Below are 18,631 nucleotides of genomic sequence, written 5' to 3'. Positions count from 1 at the left end.
CTTGATCTTCTCCCTCATAAAGAACATGAAATTAAATTCAATTAAACGTATAAAGCACACACATGCCAAAAAGGCGTCAGGGCGCTAAATTCAAAATATACCCCAACAAAAGATTTGACCAAAACTCCAGGTGTGAGAAACTCGAGATTGAAGAGCCAGGTTTTAAGGCTTTTCCTAATTTAGAGAGGATTGTCTAGAGAGGCAACAGAATGAGGCGGGTATTTCCGAGCTTGGTAGTAGAATTAGAGAAAGATATACTGCCCCAGCTGGCATGATGGATTCTCATCACGGCAAGAAGCTTACTGAAGTCGATTGCAGAACCCTCTTAGGAGTATACCAATTAAAAATGTCTTTCAAACTTTTGATACCCCGGTCATGTAGCACCTTATGAGTGATGCGATGAGACATGAACATGCTGCATTTCTTGACCGGGAGTCTGTGCAACTTCTTAAACTCTTGAGAAATGGGCTTGAATTTAGGATTACCTAAAATCAGACTGGTTGCGACGTTCTGCACTGTTTGAAGCTTGTTAAGTGAGCATCATTGGCACTGAGATAAAGCATATTGCAGTAGTCCAAGAGAGAAGAAATCAGAGCAAGAACAATCTCTTTACAAGGGGCAGTACTGATGTAAGATAAGATATTTCATAAGGAACGAATAATGTTATAGCAGGCTGAAAACATGCTGTTAAGTTGGGAGTCAAATGATTGTTTACTGTCAAATAAAACTCTCATATTCTTTTCCTAGTTAACTGGAGAAAGAGGGACCTAATGCCTCAGGCCACCATAGACTAGACAAAGTGAATACTCGGAGCCAAAACATAGATCCTCCATTTTGTCGGCGTTTAACTTAAGGCAGTTCATCTTCATCCAGTTGAGGTTAAGTGTGAGCTTACGTTCCTTACTGGAAGGACTTTTGCCTAATACCGGATAACCCGGAGGACTACGCTGGATACTGACCTTCACTCGAGAAAAAAAAATCGGATGTGCATCAACTGTAATGTGACACTCTGTACTGGAAAAAGTTTTAAAATGACGTGACAAAACTATTTGTGTTTATAAACAACAAGGGACCCTAAGTGAATCAGCAAAGGACCTTAGGGGACAATTTTTTGAAAACAACAATGGTCCGGTGCAAAGAAGAATCATGTAAATGAATACAGACACAGTGGATTCTGTATTAAAGCGACTTGTCCAGCCGGACAGTGGTCAGCAAGTATATTTACAGTATAACGCAAAATACACAGAGAATATCCTTCGACACTCTCACAATGTGGGGCACAAGCCTGTACCTCAATTACACAAAAACACTTTAGTACATTCAAAGTGAGACAGGAAAGGGCTTTTTAGGCAAAAAAGCTTCAGTTGTTCATTAAATCTCAATGTGAACAGATATTCAAGAATGCACCATTACATCAACACAGTACATGGTTTGCACACTGTATATGGCACATGAATTAGTCGACGGCGTTGCTATCCCACATTTAGATGGCTGGGATCATCATCAGGACATTTCATAAATGCCTAATAGTTATAAGCCTCAAGAACCTAAAAAATGTGAGGAGAGAGAAGAGTAAGGAAGGGCTCTTAGAATAGTCTAAACATCATGGTAAGTGCACATGAGTGGTTGAGTGCACAAACCATGCGGATTTTCGTTGTGATCATGGGAAATTGTGAAACCAATGGGGAATTCCTGAAAGGCTTGCTGTAACTACTGATGTGAAGAAGTCGTAGTGAAAAAATGCGGGCTCCACGTGTTCGAGGAGCGAGCGTGATTATACCGGGATCAAGGAATAATAACTGCTGTAAATCGTGGTGAAAAATGCCAGCTCCACGTGTTCGAGGAGCCAGCGTGAGCATACCGGGGTCAAAGAGTATTGACCGCTGTAAATCGGCCGACCTGACGGGTAACGTAGAGTAAACATTGCCGGTAGGGTTTCAACTAACCGAAGTAGGATTTGGAGCTGAGACACGTGCTAGTGATGATTTAAAACCTGATTTAAATTTGTATATCGGCACGGTGATAGACAGACAGCGCAGTAGTGATGATTTAAAACCTGATTTGAATTATATATCGGCGCGGTGATGGACAGACGGCGCAGTGGGGGAAGAGACTCACCATTATAATCATGGGTGGGAACCCAGGTTGAGTTACGGGTTTCTAGAGGTCCCCTGAGAAAAACAAGGGTTGGAAATGAGCTAGGGAAGGGAGTAGGCAGTGATGGGATGGTGGGAGGTGGCAGGAAATTAGGTGGTTTCTTACCAAAATCGTGACCAGTCATGGAGATCGAATATGCGATCGTGGTATGGGATGGAACAAGTATCTGGGAGGGGAGATGAGAGGAGGTTCGCGAGCCGTTCCGAGATTTATGGAACACTCAGGGCAGAGGATAGTGGGGAGTTGGGAACGGGGAGTAGGAAGCTTACCGGATCAGTCGGAATCGGGTCCTAGTCGTCAATGCGTCTCGTGGTAGGCTGGTGTATTGGACTGGCGTGGAGCATGCTCATATGGAGTAATGGGCAGATAACAGAAATAGAGAAGGGCTCAGGGGGCCGGGAAGGAGGGATAAGCGGGCGGCCATCTTGGAGTGGTGAGTATGGAGGGGGGAAACCATGGAAAATGACGAACAATGTGGTGACATACGGGGAGCGGTGCACGTGGCAACGGATGTGAGAGGTTACAGCGGTGTGAAGAGACAGCCATTAAACTGGGGGTGCATAGCTCCAAAAGGGGGGGTTCTACATTAGAAAACTCTTACATTATATACAGTTCAACTTGAGTAAACAGAGGAATTATTCACATGGACTGCATTAGCAACGAGTCACTGAACAAACTAGATTAGTCCAGTCTTCTTGCAGATTAAGTCCGGTGTTGAGACTGTTAGTTCTCAGTATCCATTTGAGTTCCTCTTTGTTCAGGAGTCTTGTGAGGTCGCCTCCTCTTGGTGGCAAGATGACTTGGTTGATGACTGTCCAACGAACATCATTCTCATTATGCCCCTTCTCAGTAAAATGTTCAACGAGGAGGGCGTTTGCTGTTTTGCATCGGATTCTGCTGCGATGCTGGGAAATACATAGTTTAATCTTCTGTGTAGTTTGCCCCACATAGATCTTGTTACAGGGGCAAAAGATAGCATAGATCACATTACAGCTATTGCAGTTAGTGAATGTTTTGCGTTCATTTTTCACATTCTCAAACACAAATTCTGTACCCTCAATACAGTATCCACACACAATACATGAACCACATCTATGGTGACCCTTGACTGGAGGGAGGGACCAATGACCATTGAGAGTCGTGTTTGAAGTGGTAGTAATAGGCAGAGCTGCCCTCACGAGCTGATCCCTCAGACTTTTATTTTTTCTAAATGCAAATAATGGTGTTTCTAAATCCAAAAGGCCTGAATTAAGGATAGGCCAGTTCTTTTTAATCAATTTCCGCACTTTGTTAGAAATGGAAGAAAAAGTTGTGACACATACCAGTTTTTCAGTAGATTTCTTGGTTTTGGTCTCTAGTAGTGTTTCACGAGGGCAGTACCAGGCCCTCTTCATTGCATTTTTTACCAAACGCCGGGGGTAACCTCTTTGGTGCAGTTTGTCCGACAAGGTGTTGGCTTCTTTGAAGTAGTCGATTTTTTGGAAACAATTCCTTCTTAGTCTGAGGAATTGGGAGTAGGGTAAACTGTCTTTTAATGCCCGTGGGTGGCAGCTTTTGTAGCTGAGTAGCGTGTTTCTTTCGGTGGGTTCACGAAAAAGAGAGGTATATAGAAGGCCATCTTTATGTTGAATACATAAATCTAGAAATGGTATACTGGTTTTACTGTGTGAAAGAGTGAAGGTGAGGCCGCTACAGTTGTTATTAAGCCAATTTAAAAAGGGGGTAAGATTCTCCACGGGACCTTCCCAAATCAGGAAAATGTCGTCAATATAACGTTTCCATTTGGAGATACCTTGTTGGAAGGGGTTGGTTGAGAGGAGTATGGTGTTGCACTCTAGCCAGTCCATATACAGGATTGCCAGGGTTGGGGCAAAAATTGCACCCATTGAAGTACCTCTCACCTGCTGATAGTATTGGGTGTCGAATTTAAAGAAGTTTTGTGTCAGGCAGATTTGCAGTAGTTGGATGATAAATAGAGTGGGCACTGTATGCGGGCGAGTTTTGCTGTTCAGTATGTTTTCCATGACCAGGAGTGACTCTCGTTGTGGAATGTTAGTGTAGAGAGACTCTACATCTAATGTGCATGGAGTCTCTCTAGAAGGATCAAATGGGTGGTTTTCAATTAGGTTGATCATATACATACTATCTTGAATAAAGCAGCATGTTTCAAGCACGAAATATTTGAGGAAAAAGTTTACATAGTGGCCTAGTGGTTCGAGTACTGATCCACAGCCAGATACAATAGGACGCCCAGGTGGGGACTCCAGTCTTTTATGTATTTTAGGCAATGTATAAATTACCGGTGTTCTGGGATTGGTTACATTAAGAAAATTCAATTTGTGTTTACTTAGAAACCCAGTGTCTTATGAAGCTACTATGGTCCAGAGCTTTAAGTACGGTTCCTTAATTGTTTACATTTTTTTAACCCCTTCAGTGCTGATGACAAAGCCAGCTCGTCATGGGTGTTACCTGCCCTGCGCTTATGACGACCTGGCTTTGTCATGAACAATGGGATTTCAAAGGATCCAGCATGCAGCGGGAAAACCCATAGCACCCAAGGTGTTAAAGAAGTAAGATATAGACCTGGGACCCCTGGACCGTTTACCCCTGCTGGAACTCACCTTCACCCAGTAGCAGATCTCCTGCATGCAGTTAAAGTTAGTGGCACATAAGGTTCATCATAAGTGATGGTAACAATAATTTATGTGCTGTCAGCATAATACAGTGCACAGAGACTGAAGGAATAGAACAGTTGGGCCAGCTGTGTAACATAATAATTAAACAAAGAAGGGCTTAGGGACAAACCCTGAGGAATCACTCAAGCGATCAGGATTTATAAAGCGCAGCTAATCATCTGAAAGGTATCCTGGTGCTTGCAGGCCCCGGAGGCTTAGTCGAATAGCCAGGTCTTGGGGGCCATTCAGAATTCCGGAAGAGAGGTGATGGTCCGGAGGTGCGTGGGGAGGCTGTCCCAGGTCTTTGCTGGGATGTGGAAGAGGAGGAGGAATCCCACAAGGCACACAAACTGGTTTAGAAGAAGTATGATCGTACAAGACCAATTGAGACTTAACAGAGAGGAAAGATCTTAAGAGACTCTGAGCCTTCCCAGAGATGCCCAACACTAAGACGCGCAAGATCAAATGGGCTTCTGAGATAGTATTGAAATCTTCGGACAGATCTACCATAATCAAAGTGGCAGCCTCCCCTCTGACCACCATAGATCTACAGTGTCTGAGGCAGGTGCTGTTCCCGTGCAGTGTTCACTATGAAAATCCACTTAGTAAAAATCTAGCAGTTCATGAGTCTCAATGAAATTCTTGATTGAGATGTTTTTCTAGCTTCTTAGCAGGTGAGGGAAGCAATGAGATATGGCAATGGTTCTTAACAGCCTTAGGATCTAGATTGTTTTTTTTCAGTAAGGGGATGATGACAGCTTCCTTCCATTGCCTAGGAAATTGAGTCAATCACAAGATTAAAGATAGAAGACAGACGCTTGGCCACTCAATGCGGTGCCAGATGAAATATCTTAGGAGGGCAGGGATCTAATGGAGAGGCAAACCTAATATTACAGAAAAGATCCTATTGCTGAGAGACAGAAACACATGAGAAGGCCGATCTCAAAACTGATAACCAGACCAGAGAGATCATGAAAGTGAATATATTCAAACTCTTGGTAAATGTCACTAGTTTTGCTTTGAAAGAAGGCGGCAAACTCATCACAGACCGACTGAGACCTCTCCATATTTACTTGGGAGCGCAGACCTTAAAGAGCACTAGCCACGTAAAAAAACTGTTTGGACTACTTCCAAGCAATATTGATACTTTGAATACAATACTAACAGTTAGCTTCAAACATTGCACGTTTGTACTCCAGAATCAGAGGTATATATATGCTTTTCACAAGGATTGTAAACTAGGCGCCATTAGCGGGCCTGTCTGTGACATTTTTACCTCCACTGTCTAAGGTCTTCTGAGAACCAAGGAGTGGTGGGCTTACCCCTGCCTTAGGTAACCATTTTCAAGGCAGCAATAGTATCAAGGGCTCAGTTTCGCTAAGATGCAAAGTTAGACACAGCCATGTCTGTATTCTGGAAAGGCACCTGAGAGTTCTCTGAAAATACATTACTGAGCATGCAGACCGAGATGTTTTTCCAACTTCGCTGGTTCAATTTCAAATAAGTTATTTTGGGTTGGATCCTAAGCCCAGGGACGAAAAGGGAAAGATGTACTGCACTGTTGTCGGCCAGTTCAGTGGAAGTGCATCCTTAAGGCAGAGGAGCAGCGGAGCAGCAGCAGAGCTGCAGAGCACCAGGAGATCTGCCTGAATGGGGACCTTTGACCTGGACCCCTTATAGATACATTGGTATTCAAATATACCATGAGTCCACACATATTTCGGAAGGGAACTTGGGCAGGACGGTGAAATCACTGCACTCTCAGTCCCAGTTTTGGACTAGCCTCCCATTATCTATGGCAGGGCGAATTGCCCTGCCAAAGATGGTGATGCTCACAGTATTGATTCCCTCAAGTTTCTTTGACAACTTGGCTCCCTTTTGGTAGGGCTGGTATGTGACAGGGGGAGACTTAGAGATGGACTACATAAGCTCAGGTTGCTATCATCAGGTGGGGCATGGGAGCACCTGACGTCCTACATTACTTCTTTCCTGCGCAACTCCAGTGGGTGGCATGCTGGCTTGGGAACATCATCACTAGGTGACAGAAATATCCCTTGCTCCAATATGCAGTGGTGCCCTAGAAAGCACTCTGTTTCCCAGATTTCCTTGTTCTGGATGAAGAACTCTTCTGTTATTTATGGCCCAATACTCCCCCCATGCTGCCCGATCACGCCCATGTTCACTACTTCTTCCCATTTGGAGCATCCCTAGAGGAAGGTGTACCTTAGCACTCCGAATATTGACACTATTGCATGCTAAAGGAATCACCAACCTGGGTGATCTGTTCTCCAATGGAACACTGCTGTCCTTTCTGGAACCATCAGGCACATGCATCAACTTATTTAGGAAGTGCAAATGGTGCGAATCGCAAAATTCGGCCGTTTGCGATTCCTAAATAGGTTTTTGGAATGCATCAAGCATTTTTGGTAAAATCGCTATTTTTAGCGAATTCCAAAAATGCGATTGCTTTTAAGGAATCGCAAAATTGTGATTCCTTAAAAGCAATGCATGATTAATTTTAAAATTGCGAATTCGCAATTAGGGGGTGCAAATTACCACGAGGTTGAACCTCGTGGTAATTTGCGAAAATGTATTAAAATGCTCAAATTTGCATTTAAATACACTGTCATGTTACAGACACACATGTCCTTAGGACAAGTGTGTTTGAAACATGCACTTAAAAATACATTTCAGGGGTGCAGGGGGGGTCCTTTGGACCCCCCCCCTGCACCCATGGAATGCATCAACATTTTGCAAATTCTAATTTGCGAATTCGCAATTCCCATTGATTCCTATGGGCCTTTTGGCCCATAGGAATCAATGGGAATTGCGAAATCGCAAATTGGAATTTGCATAATATTTGCGATTCGGTAAAAATTGCGATTTTTACTGAATCGCAAATATTATGCACTTTCAATCATGCATCCCGTTTTGTGATTCCTTATTTGCGATTCCTTAAAAATCGCTAATAAGGAATCGCAAAACGTTTTGTTGATGCATGTCACTGCAAGTGCCTAGTATGAGCTTCATAGTGTCTCTTTTTTGCTTCATGGCACCGTTCAGCGAGCGCTCACCCAATACTGGAATGTAGTAGACAGAGAACCAGATACACACCCACTGCTCCATACATTACATAACATTGGGCATGGTTGATGCCTTGTGATGTGTTTTTTTAAAGTATTCCAACGGGACATTATATTAGCTCCCCTAACAGTTTGGTGAGCGACATCTCTGGGACTGGGGCTTAGCGACTCAGAATGACTAAGATCCCTCGAGTACAACCACAAAATTCCCCAGGAATGCTCGATTTCAGTGTATACAGTTTTACATTCTCAATAGAGCCTACATGACCCCTCACAGATTGTACTCAATCTATCCAGCAGTGGCAGAGCATCTCGTGCAGATTTACTTCACATGATGTGGTTGTGCTCATTACCACAAATATACTGGCTAAAGGTGCTTCACAACATCTTGCAAGCCATTGAGAGAACGAATGTCACAAATGCCCAACATTGCTTGCTAGGCGTGTTTCCTAGATGCAAAAACAAGAAGGCCACAATGGCATTTACAGAGTTAACTCGCCTTTTAACTAAACGAGCAGTGACAATATATAAGAAGTCCCCGCTCTTTCCCCAGTCGTTAAAGTGGAGAAACAAAGTTATACGGTGGACAAACGTGGACATTACTGCCCTCCGCAGGGAAGAAAAGAGAGGTCTATGCAAGTACTCATTGGCAGAGTTTTAGGACCCAATCCTACATGATTTTGTACAGCACACCAACAGTGATACTAGACCGCTGTAAAGTTTCAGGCCCCCCTGCCTGTAGCATGCCCAAGAGATTTCTCGCCCCAGTTGTGGGATAGGGACCCCCCCCCCCCCCCCCCCCCCCCCCCCCCCCTGCCCCATGGTACTGTTTGTGCACCTTCCTCAGCAGGATCCAGTAACTCTCTACAGAAGGATTGTTATCCAAAGGTCTGATTAACAGCACGATTGAAAGAGGGTAAGGTATTTTTCTAGGCCTGCCCAGTTGCAGGCATCATAATGTATTGACTACCATGCAACTCACTATCAAAACTTGGTATGTACCGGTTTATAGTGTGTGATAGATATGTGCTTAATACTGAAGCATCTAGCTCATTGCTTTTTTGTCTTGTTTCCTTTGTAAAATCAATAATAATATATTTTAAAAAAATGAAATGATTACACAACACGTTACCCTTGGAGACTGGACTGTGTCTTTGCCAAAGCAAAATTTGTACCTGTACTATCCATTTAGTGTCTGGTAGCTATGGAGTACTTTGCGAAAGAGGAAATGAAAGTATTTTCATGGGACACGCCAAGTGTAATGTGACCATACCTAAGCACCCTGCCTTAATCACTTCCCCCATATTTACACCAGTTGAGATGCCATAAACTATCTTCCCATCTGGAATACTGTCCAGTCAGAGAGATGTCCCTCATCAAACTGGAAAGTGCTAAGTTTGTCGCAACCAAGTCTATGTGTGCCTACCTCAAAGACTGGTCCAGTTTTTGCTAACTTGGATATGAAATGCAGCTATTAAACATTTTGTCATGATTGTTTGTTATATTGCTATTGAGTTATGGAAGGAGTTTGTAAATCCATGAGGTTTGTTAAGTTGCTAAGGTGCTAAGGAAAGTGGCTAATGGTCATAAGCTAATAAATAATCAGTGAGTAGCACGAAGAACTGTGATTATATAAAACTTTATGACTGTTGATTTTGTCCTGGCTTCTAGTGGTGACATTTGTGCTAATATTGGTTTAGAATGTTTCATTTTTATCCCCAAATACTTCTGTAGAATTAACAAACTGATAATGTACTTAAAAGCGTTTAAGACGAGCACACTCTTGATGATGAATCTGAATGGTGCTCTGGGGCTGGGAATAAAGTACCTTTGGAGGGTGAGGCATCTTACCACTTGATGCTGTACTGTTGTCTTGTTCTTCTGATGATTTACATTCTCAACTAATAACATTGACGTTTCGCAACAGTTTGTGTTACCGTAGTGACTAAACACTACACTATTTTGGAATCCTAAGCTCTCATTAAAATGCTTCCTCTGAAGGACTAGAAGCACAATTCTAATGTGACCTTCAGTATTTACAACATACAAAATTCTATTGTGTGATTGCAAACAGTGATATGAACCAGGGTAAAATAAATAATGTCGTATTGATAAAAGAAATGCTTCTGACATGAATGCATATTGGATTCATTTAGGGTAAAAGAATACACACTTCTTTCAGTCAATCATGTGTTCAGCACAGCAAGCAAATCATAGCAGTGATTATCATTTTGTTCACGCACACACTTCTTTAATCTACAGCACCAGTAAAAACAGAGGCTGCCATGTTAGGATTGTGAATAAGTACAAGTGATGCACGAGTAGAGTAAGAGCTTTTACTATTCACGAGGCTTACATATGTGAAAATTAAAATAAAGAATGTTTTTTAAAACTGCATACCAAACCCACATTCAATGTTTTGTGTGGATTACAGCAGATTTACCGTCCTTCCTGGGATATTGAGCCACCTATTCCCTCTGGTGGGCTATGTCTAAGGGGTGCTTTGTGGTACTCACCACAAAACTCTGGGCCGACTACGGAATAATATTAAAACTTCAAGTATTTATGCAGGTTCTCCCCCTGATGTCGAATAGTGTAACTTCTCAAGGCCAAAAAGCCTGAATAACTCGTAGCTAAAATCTTAACCAGACCTCTAGAAAGTACCTGTTTTTGTTAACGGGTTAGAGAACAGCTGCTGAAGAAGTTTGTTCTCCGATGTTCTCAGAACCACAACAATATCAGCAGGAAGCGTATCTCTGTTCTTCTCAAGGAATCCATAGGCATCATACAAAACCTAAAATCAAAACAAGATAGCTTAAGAACATGAAAGCAATAACTTTTGAGAGTGCAGACATAGTTCTGTAAATTTAGGTAAAAATGTGCCTTTAGGTGAGTAAGCAGGAAATATTTAGTTATTGCGAGAAGCCTTTCCAGTATCCCTTCTTAAAAATAGAGATCCTCACTCACAGGTGCATCAGTGTGCCACTTTGTTGTTTACACGTTAAAACCCATATTTTAATACCAATGAATCCATCAGAGATTGTGCCGCTTCAGCACCTGAGAGTAGGAATAAAGGGGCACATGCATCAAGCTTTTTACTGGTCGCAAACGGGCCGATTCGCAGAATCATCCCGTTTGCGACCAGTAAAAAGCCATTTCCGATGCATTAAACCTAAATGCATTCACAAAATAGGTAATCACAATTTTTGTGATTACCTATTTTGCGAATGCATTTAGTGAATCGCAATTTGCCATTCCCTAAATGCCATGCATGAAGCATTTTAAACATGCGACTTTGCATTAAGTTGATGTTAATTTGCAAATCCTTAGAAAAATGCACAAAATTGCATTTTTCAAAGTGCCATGTGGCGCATATACATGCCCTTAAGGCATGTGTGTGCGCCACATGTGCACACTTACCTTTTTTGGGGGTGCATTAGGGGGGCCTTAGGCCCCCTAGCACCCTTGCAATTGCATTCGCAATTTGCGATTACCTATTTGGTAATCCCAAATTGCAAATGCTTTCCAATTCATTCCTATGGGCCCATATAAAATGAATGGGAATGCATTCCCTAATAACAAATTGCAATTTGCGATTCACTATTAGGGAATTTGTAGGAATCGCTATTTATTGTCCGATTCCTACATGCATAAGGAATTGCGACTCCTAAATAGCGATTCCTTAAAAATCGCTATTAAGGAATCGCAATTCCTAATCTTGATGCATGTGCCCCAAAGGGCCCAAAACAGGAGGTCACAACCCAGTTAGTGCTTTTTGCACCTTCGAGAGCCGGCTCATGAAACCATTTATAAGTACAGGAAATACTACTACAGGAGTACTCTTTTATTCACAACTTTGTGAATCAGTCCAGAACCGTCCAACTCCCTATTACTTAAAGTACAAAGAGGACCCAGTCCTTTTTAGGTTTCGCTGGGGGACGGAGCTGTAAGCTCCGCCTCCAGAGAAATCTGTAGTTTCTAGTATGGGTGACTTGAACACGCCTCTCTGCTTCATTGGCTAGCTCCATAAATGGAGGCTAGCCATTGGAACAGAGAGGCGTCCGTCAATGCCGGACCAGACACGGGGGCGTTCCCGAGATTCTTTGGCTTTTGCCGACGTCACGCGACGCCGGGAACGCCCCCGTGTCTGGTCCGGCATTGCCGGCACCCGCCTTCCGTCGTCAGCGTCTCTCCTCCCCCTTTCCCGCCCCCTCCCGCTTGTTATATTTTTATTTACGGGTGCCACCCCGTTTTTATTTAATTATTGGAGGCCGGTGCCCACCCGGCATTGCTCCGTGTTGATTTCACCGCCGCTGGCCCGGAGATCGAGCAAGAGGAGCTGCGCCCGCCTCCCTGCCAAGGGCCGCGCTGCCATTGGCGGCCCTCAGCGCAGGAAGCCAGGCACGCAGTGGTGCGACGTGGGCGGGGCCTCGAGGCGGCCATTTCCGCTTCCCCCTGCCCGGGGGAAGCCTGCTGGTGGTTCGTTGCCGGTCTCCCGTGTGGAGAGGGAGACCGGAACTGCTGGGGAAGCCGCCGCGGATGCGAGAAGAAGGGTGGCCTGTATTAGCAGCCAAAGGAGAGAACTCTTGGCTTCTCCAATGCTGAGGAGTAACCTTCTGCCCCGGCCAGCCGTCGTCAGCTCTCCCCCTCAGCCCGGCGATTGGTCCTCGGCCGCCGGGACTCCCCCGCGTCATTCCTGGGCCGGGCAGAGATTGGCCCGACCTGAGAGGCGTCCCCGCGCGCGCCCGGAGGTATCTGGAGTCCGGCCGTCACTCAAAGCAAGTCCGGAGAGAAGGAGCAATGCGACCCCCGCAAGGAGCCCCCGCCAGAGTGCCCGGTAAGTCAAATGGGCTAGGGAAGGCTCCGTGTGGCAGGGTGTCCGAGCCCTTCGTGCTCGCATGCCGGCACCCGCCTTCCTGTGCCCCGTTCCAGCCCCCCTACCCCAGGCTTGGATGTGTGGCTTTACGTGTGTATGCAGCCGTATACAAAAACAACAATACAAACACCTGAAAAAAAGCCATTGTCTTTCACACCCATTTGTGTATTTGAGTCTATTTATTGTACTTTAGTTTCAGGTTTTTACATTTTTGCAATAAATACAAACCTCGAGAAAGATCGTTTCTATCTGTATGAAAGTAACTTTTGAAAAGGGAAGTGACGCTCTCTGACTGAAATGAGTCTTCTCAGAACTTGAAAATACCCGAATTGCCTCCGTAGAACCGACAGGATATCTCTTGCGGTAAAACACGTGTTGGCTGATGGTTTGTCTCACTTCCAGTTCAGCAGGACATGCTCAATCCTTAACCTGAAGTTGTGACCCCAGGTTACTAGAAAGCCCTGCAATTAGTACCTTCTCTGAGAACTAATTGACCCCAGTGAACAAAGGAAAATCCCAAACTGTGCCCTCCTGAAGCTCTCTGATTTCTATTCACCTCTCCACCACCTGTATCAGGTGCCCCTAGCACGCTTACTCTCCGCAGCCTCACCCTTGCCCTGAGGATTATAGAGTGATCACGGCCCTGGAGGGGGGCGGGAGGGAGTGCATGCCTCTGGTCGGTCTTTGACGTGGAGTTGGCTCAAATATATACTTGTCCATTGTTACTCGGACTGTCTGGTCCAGAGATTATCAATTAATCCCTTTCGCATGTGTCTCCTGAGATTCCTAGGGTCTTTAATTCATTCTTTGTGTTTTTGCTGTCTTGCATTTTCCCCTGTTTTTTGAGCAAGAAGTCGATACCCTTGTGGCGATTGGTCGTCTTTAATTTAATCTCTAAAGTGTGCTTCTATTTGCCAGCAATCCTCCTCCCCATCTTAACTGACACATGATCCTGATCCGAGAAGGGCACGGTAATTACCTTTTTTTTCCAAATTCGGAAGCAATCTATGAATTTGGAGCTAACCTGTTCGCGATTCATGCCTTGGCTGTCTGCAGGCATGCATGCAGATTCTTTCACATTTTTTTTTTATATAGCTCGAACTCGACCCGTTGGTATTGGAGCACGTTAGATGAGCAACACTTACATTACACAAGGACATATGAATATTTTGAGGCACGTGAGCATGAGAATAATTAGAGTTTGGAGTATTGAGACTGAAGGATCCATTCGAGTCAAGTGAAGATGACCAATTCAACTGGCATTGGAGGGTGGACGAGCACACACACAAGATGCGTGAAATGCCTGTAGTGTAGAAGGTGGACTAGACGCAGCCTTTTGGGGTTGCAGGGGGTCCACCGAGTGTTAAGGGTGCTGGTGGCACTTGAAGTTAGAGCTCTGGAAAAACTATGTAAGTTTGAGTTCATGGATGGATAAAAACACATACATTTTGGTGTGCAGGGGGCCACCTAAAATTGATGTTGCAGCGGTCATAGCACCTGAAGATAAGGGTGTAGGGGGTGTCAAAAAGTGTGAACTTCAGGTTTCTAGATCAAGTAACTCCTGAGGTTGTAGTTGTGGCCATGCATATGAAGAAGTCAATGATGCGTGAAGGAGCACTTGAAGTTGTCGTGGAAGGAGGGTGTGCACACTTGAGGGAAATCGCACAAAAAAGCCTGGCATTCAGGTTGGAGGTATAGGTGCTCAAGACTTTGTCATAAGATAGCTATTTCACAAGCCTGAGCATCTATTGCTATGTTTGAAGGAATCCCAATCTAGCGTGCCCATCAGTGCTTCCAGCTTTGAAGGCAAATGAGAATGGTATCGAGGACTCTTAATCTAACCATTTTCCTTCAGGTTCCTACGTGGGAACTCCAACCTCTGCAGAATGTCATCAAGGAAACTAATGTCCTTTTGTAGGCACCAAACCCCAGAATCTTCAAGCACTATTAATAACCCTGTTAACCAGAAAAATGCAAGGTTTGTTAGAGCAAGTCCCTGAACATATGCTAATAAGACAAGCAGGGATAGATCTATGAGGTAATAGAGTAGTAGGGATATTGTTCCGGAAACATTTGACTGCTTCCGGGAAAGCATAAAGTGCTAACAGACTTATAACAATTTCTTTTGTCATCTAAGACCATGGTTTGTGGTTGAAATATCAATTGGAGATATCAGTGAGACAAATCGCATATCAACAGTGACCTAGAGGTCGGCAGTGCCGAGTGTGCTACTGTACCTGGTAGAGAAATCCCTGAAAAGCTTTAGTTGCACATTTTAGGGAAGGGACACATCGAGGGCCTTTGCGACCAGTCCCCTAAAATACAGGCACCCCTCCGCCCCTCCCCATTCCCCACACTCTACCCCACCAAGATAGCCTGAGACCACACCTTTACAATTTGCTTCGAGATTTTACAATCTCATGCCTTAGTTTTTATTTTAGAACGGCAAACTTTATGGCACATCGCAAAAAAAACCAATATAAAATGTTAACATTACTTTAACATTATTCCCCCGTGTTATGAGTCCGCTATACATAGTCACCTAACCCCTCTACCACCAACCAACTGCTGTGAGCTCTTGGTTGGCCTGTACCCGCACCCCTCTGTGCCCGACTCCGGATTAGCACTCTTACACGGAAATCCCTGTGCTTTTCCTTTAGAACACTATTTATGTGAAATACCACAACTAACCTCCATGTAGGAGGCCTGCTCGTCCTAGATTGAGCATCTTGCACCATTGGAGAGTCAGTCTCGGCAACTGGGTCCATGCCTTAGTTCCCTGGTGCAGACCGCTTTCTCCAACCCCCAAAAGGGCCAATGTCTCCAGGCACCAGTGCTCATGGGTAAGACTGGGCTAAGGGACCACGGGAGCAACAATCACAACTGCGCCATTTGCAGCTTTTTCTAATGTCTGCTGCAACACCCCCCTTTGAGGAACCCACTGGTACTGATCTAGCGAATGTATTGTTTTTGTGAAATGTGCAGGGTTATGTTAATCTCACTTGATAAAGCGCAACAAATCGTACCCTGTCTGTCTGTGTGTGTGCCTGCAGTGTCCGTCTGTCTGTGTGCGTGCAGTGTCCGAGGTCCGTCTGTCTGTGTGCCTGCAGTCTCTGTCTGTCTGTGTGCCTGCAGTGTCTAACGTCCGTCTTTCTATGTGTGTGCTGCAATGTCAGCCTGTCTGTTCGTTCCCCCAGCAAAAAAAAAAGTGAGCACCTACTGTCAAGGCAACCACAGTGTCATGGAGCAGCCCCTCTCCTATCTGTTCCTTCCTTCAACAAATCTCGCACCGGGTGAAACGCCGAAGATGCGCCACTCCGTGCCAGCAGGAATAAGAAACCAAGAGGCAGGGCATGTCTGCGCTTGTGCAAAGTAGTATATTATAACCAGCCACGTAAGAGGGCCGATCTGCGCTTGCGCAGAGTCCCCATCTCCAGACCTCACACGCGTCACCCAGCATCACAGGCACTGGTCACGCTCGAACCCGCGCCATCTTAAACCTTTGCACCTAGGATCTCCGTGCAAACCAGAGCGCTCCACTGCCCGGGGATGAAGTGCTGTGTAAATGTCACAGTGCAGTACATGGTATAGGCCAATTCTACTACAGTACCTGCTGCAGTGCACACTTGCACTGAGAGCAACTGCTGTGCTGTGACAGCTGTGTGGGCGGATGGCTGTGAGAGCTGTGTGGGCTGTGAGAGCTGTGTGGGCTGTGAGAGCTGTGTGGGCTGTGAGAGCTGTGTGGGCTGTGAGAGCTGTGTGGGCTGTGAGAGCTGTGTGGGCTGTGAGAGCTGTGTGGACTGTGAGAGCTGTGTGGACTGTGAGAGCTGTGTGGGCTGTGAGAGCTGTGTGGGCTGTGAGAGCTGTGTGGGCTGTGAGAGCTGTGTGGGCTGTGAGAGCTGTGTGGGCTGTGAGGGCTGTGTGGGCTGTGAGGGCTGTGTGGGCTGTGAGGGCTGTGAGGGCTGTGAGGGCTGTGTGGGCTGTGAGGGCTGTGAGCGCTGAGAGCTGTGTTGGGCTGAGAGCTGTGTTGGGCTGAGAGCTGTGTTGGGCTGAGAGGGCTGTGTGGGCTGTGTGGGCTGAGAGAGCTGAGAGCTGTGTGGGCTGAGGGCTGTGTTGGGCTGAGAGCTGTGTGGGCTGTGTTGGGCTGAGAGCTGTGTGGGCTGTGTTGGGCTGAGAGCTGTGTGGGCTGTGTCGGCTGTGGGCTGTGTGGGCTGAGAGAGCTGTGTGGGCTGTGAGAGCTGTTGGCAATATAAATAACAATGCCATTTATTTATAAGTAAAAAAAAAAGAAATGTCATGAGCAATGCCAATAACTCTAACTTTTCCAAAGGCGAAACCATTGCATTGTAAATGCTTGTTAAATGTTTTAACAGCCATTCACAAAGGTATTTAAGACTACAGAGAAGAGCACTACAGAAGAACTACTTTAAGTAATTCCAAAATGCCTTTGTGCTTTGGCCCCTGAATACTGTGCAACCTGTCCTTCATTTTGTAATGATCCTGATTTATTAATCAACCTTATGCCTCATTATTATGAATAGGAGCATTTAACATTCCCCTCTGATTGTCTGCAAGTGCATCGATGGACAATTATGAAAGACAGCAGTCCTCCATCCTTGCATATGTATTTCTTGCATGACAACATTTTTTGTAAACGCACACCATGCCCCTTTAATTGACAAGAGAAATACTGGTATGCGAGAGACTTCAGGGGGACGGGGGGAAGTCGGGGCACTGTCTGCTCCCCCCAAGACTGTCAGCTACCAAGGTGTCCTACCACGGCAGCTTTCATTTTGTGAATGATTTACCACCACTTGTCAGGTCTCACAAAGCATTCAATTATATAATTGCATTTGCAATGATATTAACGTCACACCCCTTCCTCGCTACGATTGTGAATGAGTCACAGAAGGTAATTTGTGAGGCAGAAAGACTTTTCTAAATCACAAAGTACCTTTAGTACAATGTGTCTTGTGCTTTTGCAGTCACAAAGCCTGTTATTTTCAGAATTGCAGGCTTTGAAACCACAGAAGCACTTCATACAAAGAGACTAAAGTTGCAGCTCATATCAAAATATTCACCAGGCAGCATGTCTCTTTTTGCAAGTTTAGTATGTGTACACATTCTACCTAAAAACTCGAGGGTTAAAATAAACGTTAACATAAGGCTCAATTGTTAAAATAAACTTTACAAGTTAAGTCTAAATTGCAAGTAAAAAATATATTTGCAAATAAATCTTTCAACTAATTTACATGGATGAATTTGTGATTTGTCTTTATTGAATATAGCATTAAAACAGAAAAAAACATTTTAAGCTGCACAAATCATGTAAATTTAAGAAGCCATAATAATATAACTTACAAATATTTTTTAAGAGTACATACATATTTCCTTGCACAAATTGGCATTAAGGCTCACACCAGTTACCACTTCACAACATGTCAAAGGCAGTTTAACCCCTTCCCTGCGCCACGAATTCGGCTGCGGTGGGAGTGGGGGGGCTAGGGGTTGAGGGCGGCGCTGGGGCACTCATGACGGCTCCACGCCGTCCTGAGTCACGGGCAGCATGTGCTCATGACGGCCTGGTTCCGTCATGACCACGCATGCTCATTAATTCGTCCGCACAGGCGGGGAGTAAGTGCCGAGTAGGCGGAGCGGCAGTGGCATGACGGCTCGACGCCATCATGAGCAAGCGCTGCCCATGGCTCATGACGACGTGGAGCCGTCATGAGCACTCAGCGGGTTAATTTAAACCTGGAGGTCCGTTAAGAAATAGTTAATTGAGGCCATAGGTCCTTTGAAATAGGAGGAAAACTACTTGCAATTCTTAACTGAGGTTC

The 18,631-nt window shown here is 45.0% G+C and overlaps 1 protein-coding gene across 1 annotated transcript in view; it reads right to left on the bottom strand.

The window, feature by feature from the left end:
• Window positions 1-18,631, bottom strand: part of MYO3B (myosin IIIB) — a 1,488,954-nt gene that overhangs the window by 928,465 nt on the left and 541,858 nt on the right. Inside the window, exon 15 of the mRNA XM_086956107.1 lies at window positions 10,580-10,709. Coding sequence (XP_086812233.1) covers window positions 10,580-10,709 — 130 coding nt within the window. The remainder of the gene's footprint in view (window positions 1-10,579; window positions 10,710-18,631) is intronic.

The sequence above is a fragment of the Lissotriton vulgaris genome, chromosome 2_1 (assembly GCF_964263255.1).
Source record: "Lissotriton vulgaris chromosome 2_1, aLisVul1.2, whole genome shotgun sequence".
Taxonomy (NCBI): Eukaryota; Metazoa; Chordata; class Amphibia; order Caudata; family Salamandridae; genus Lissotriton; species Lissotriton vulgaris.
The sequence above is the reverse complement of the archived record's forward strand: the minus strand, read 5'-3'. Positions and strand labels throughout refer to the sequence as shown.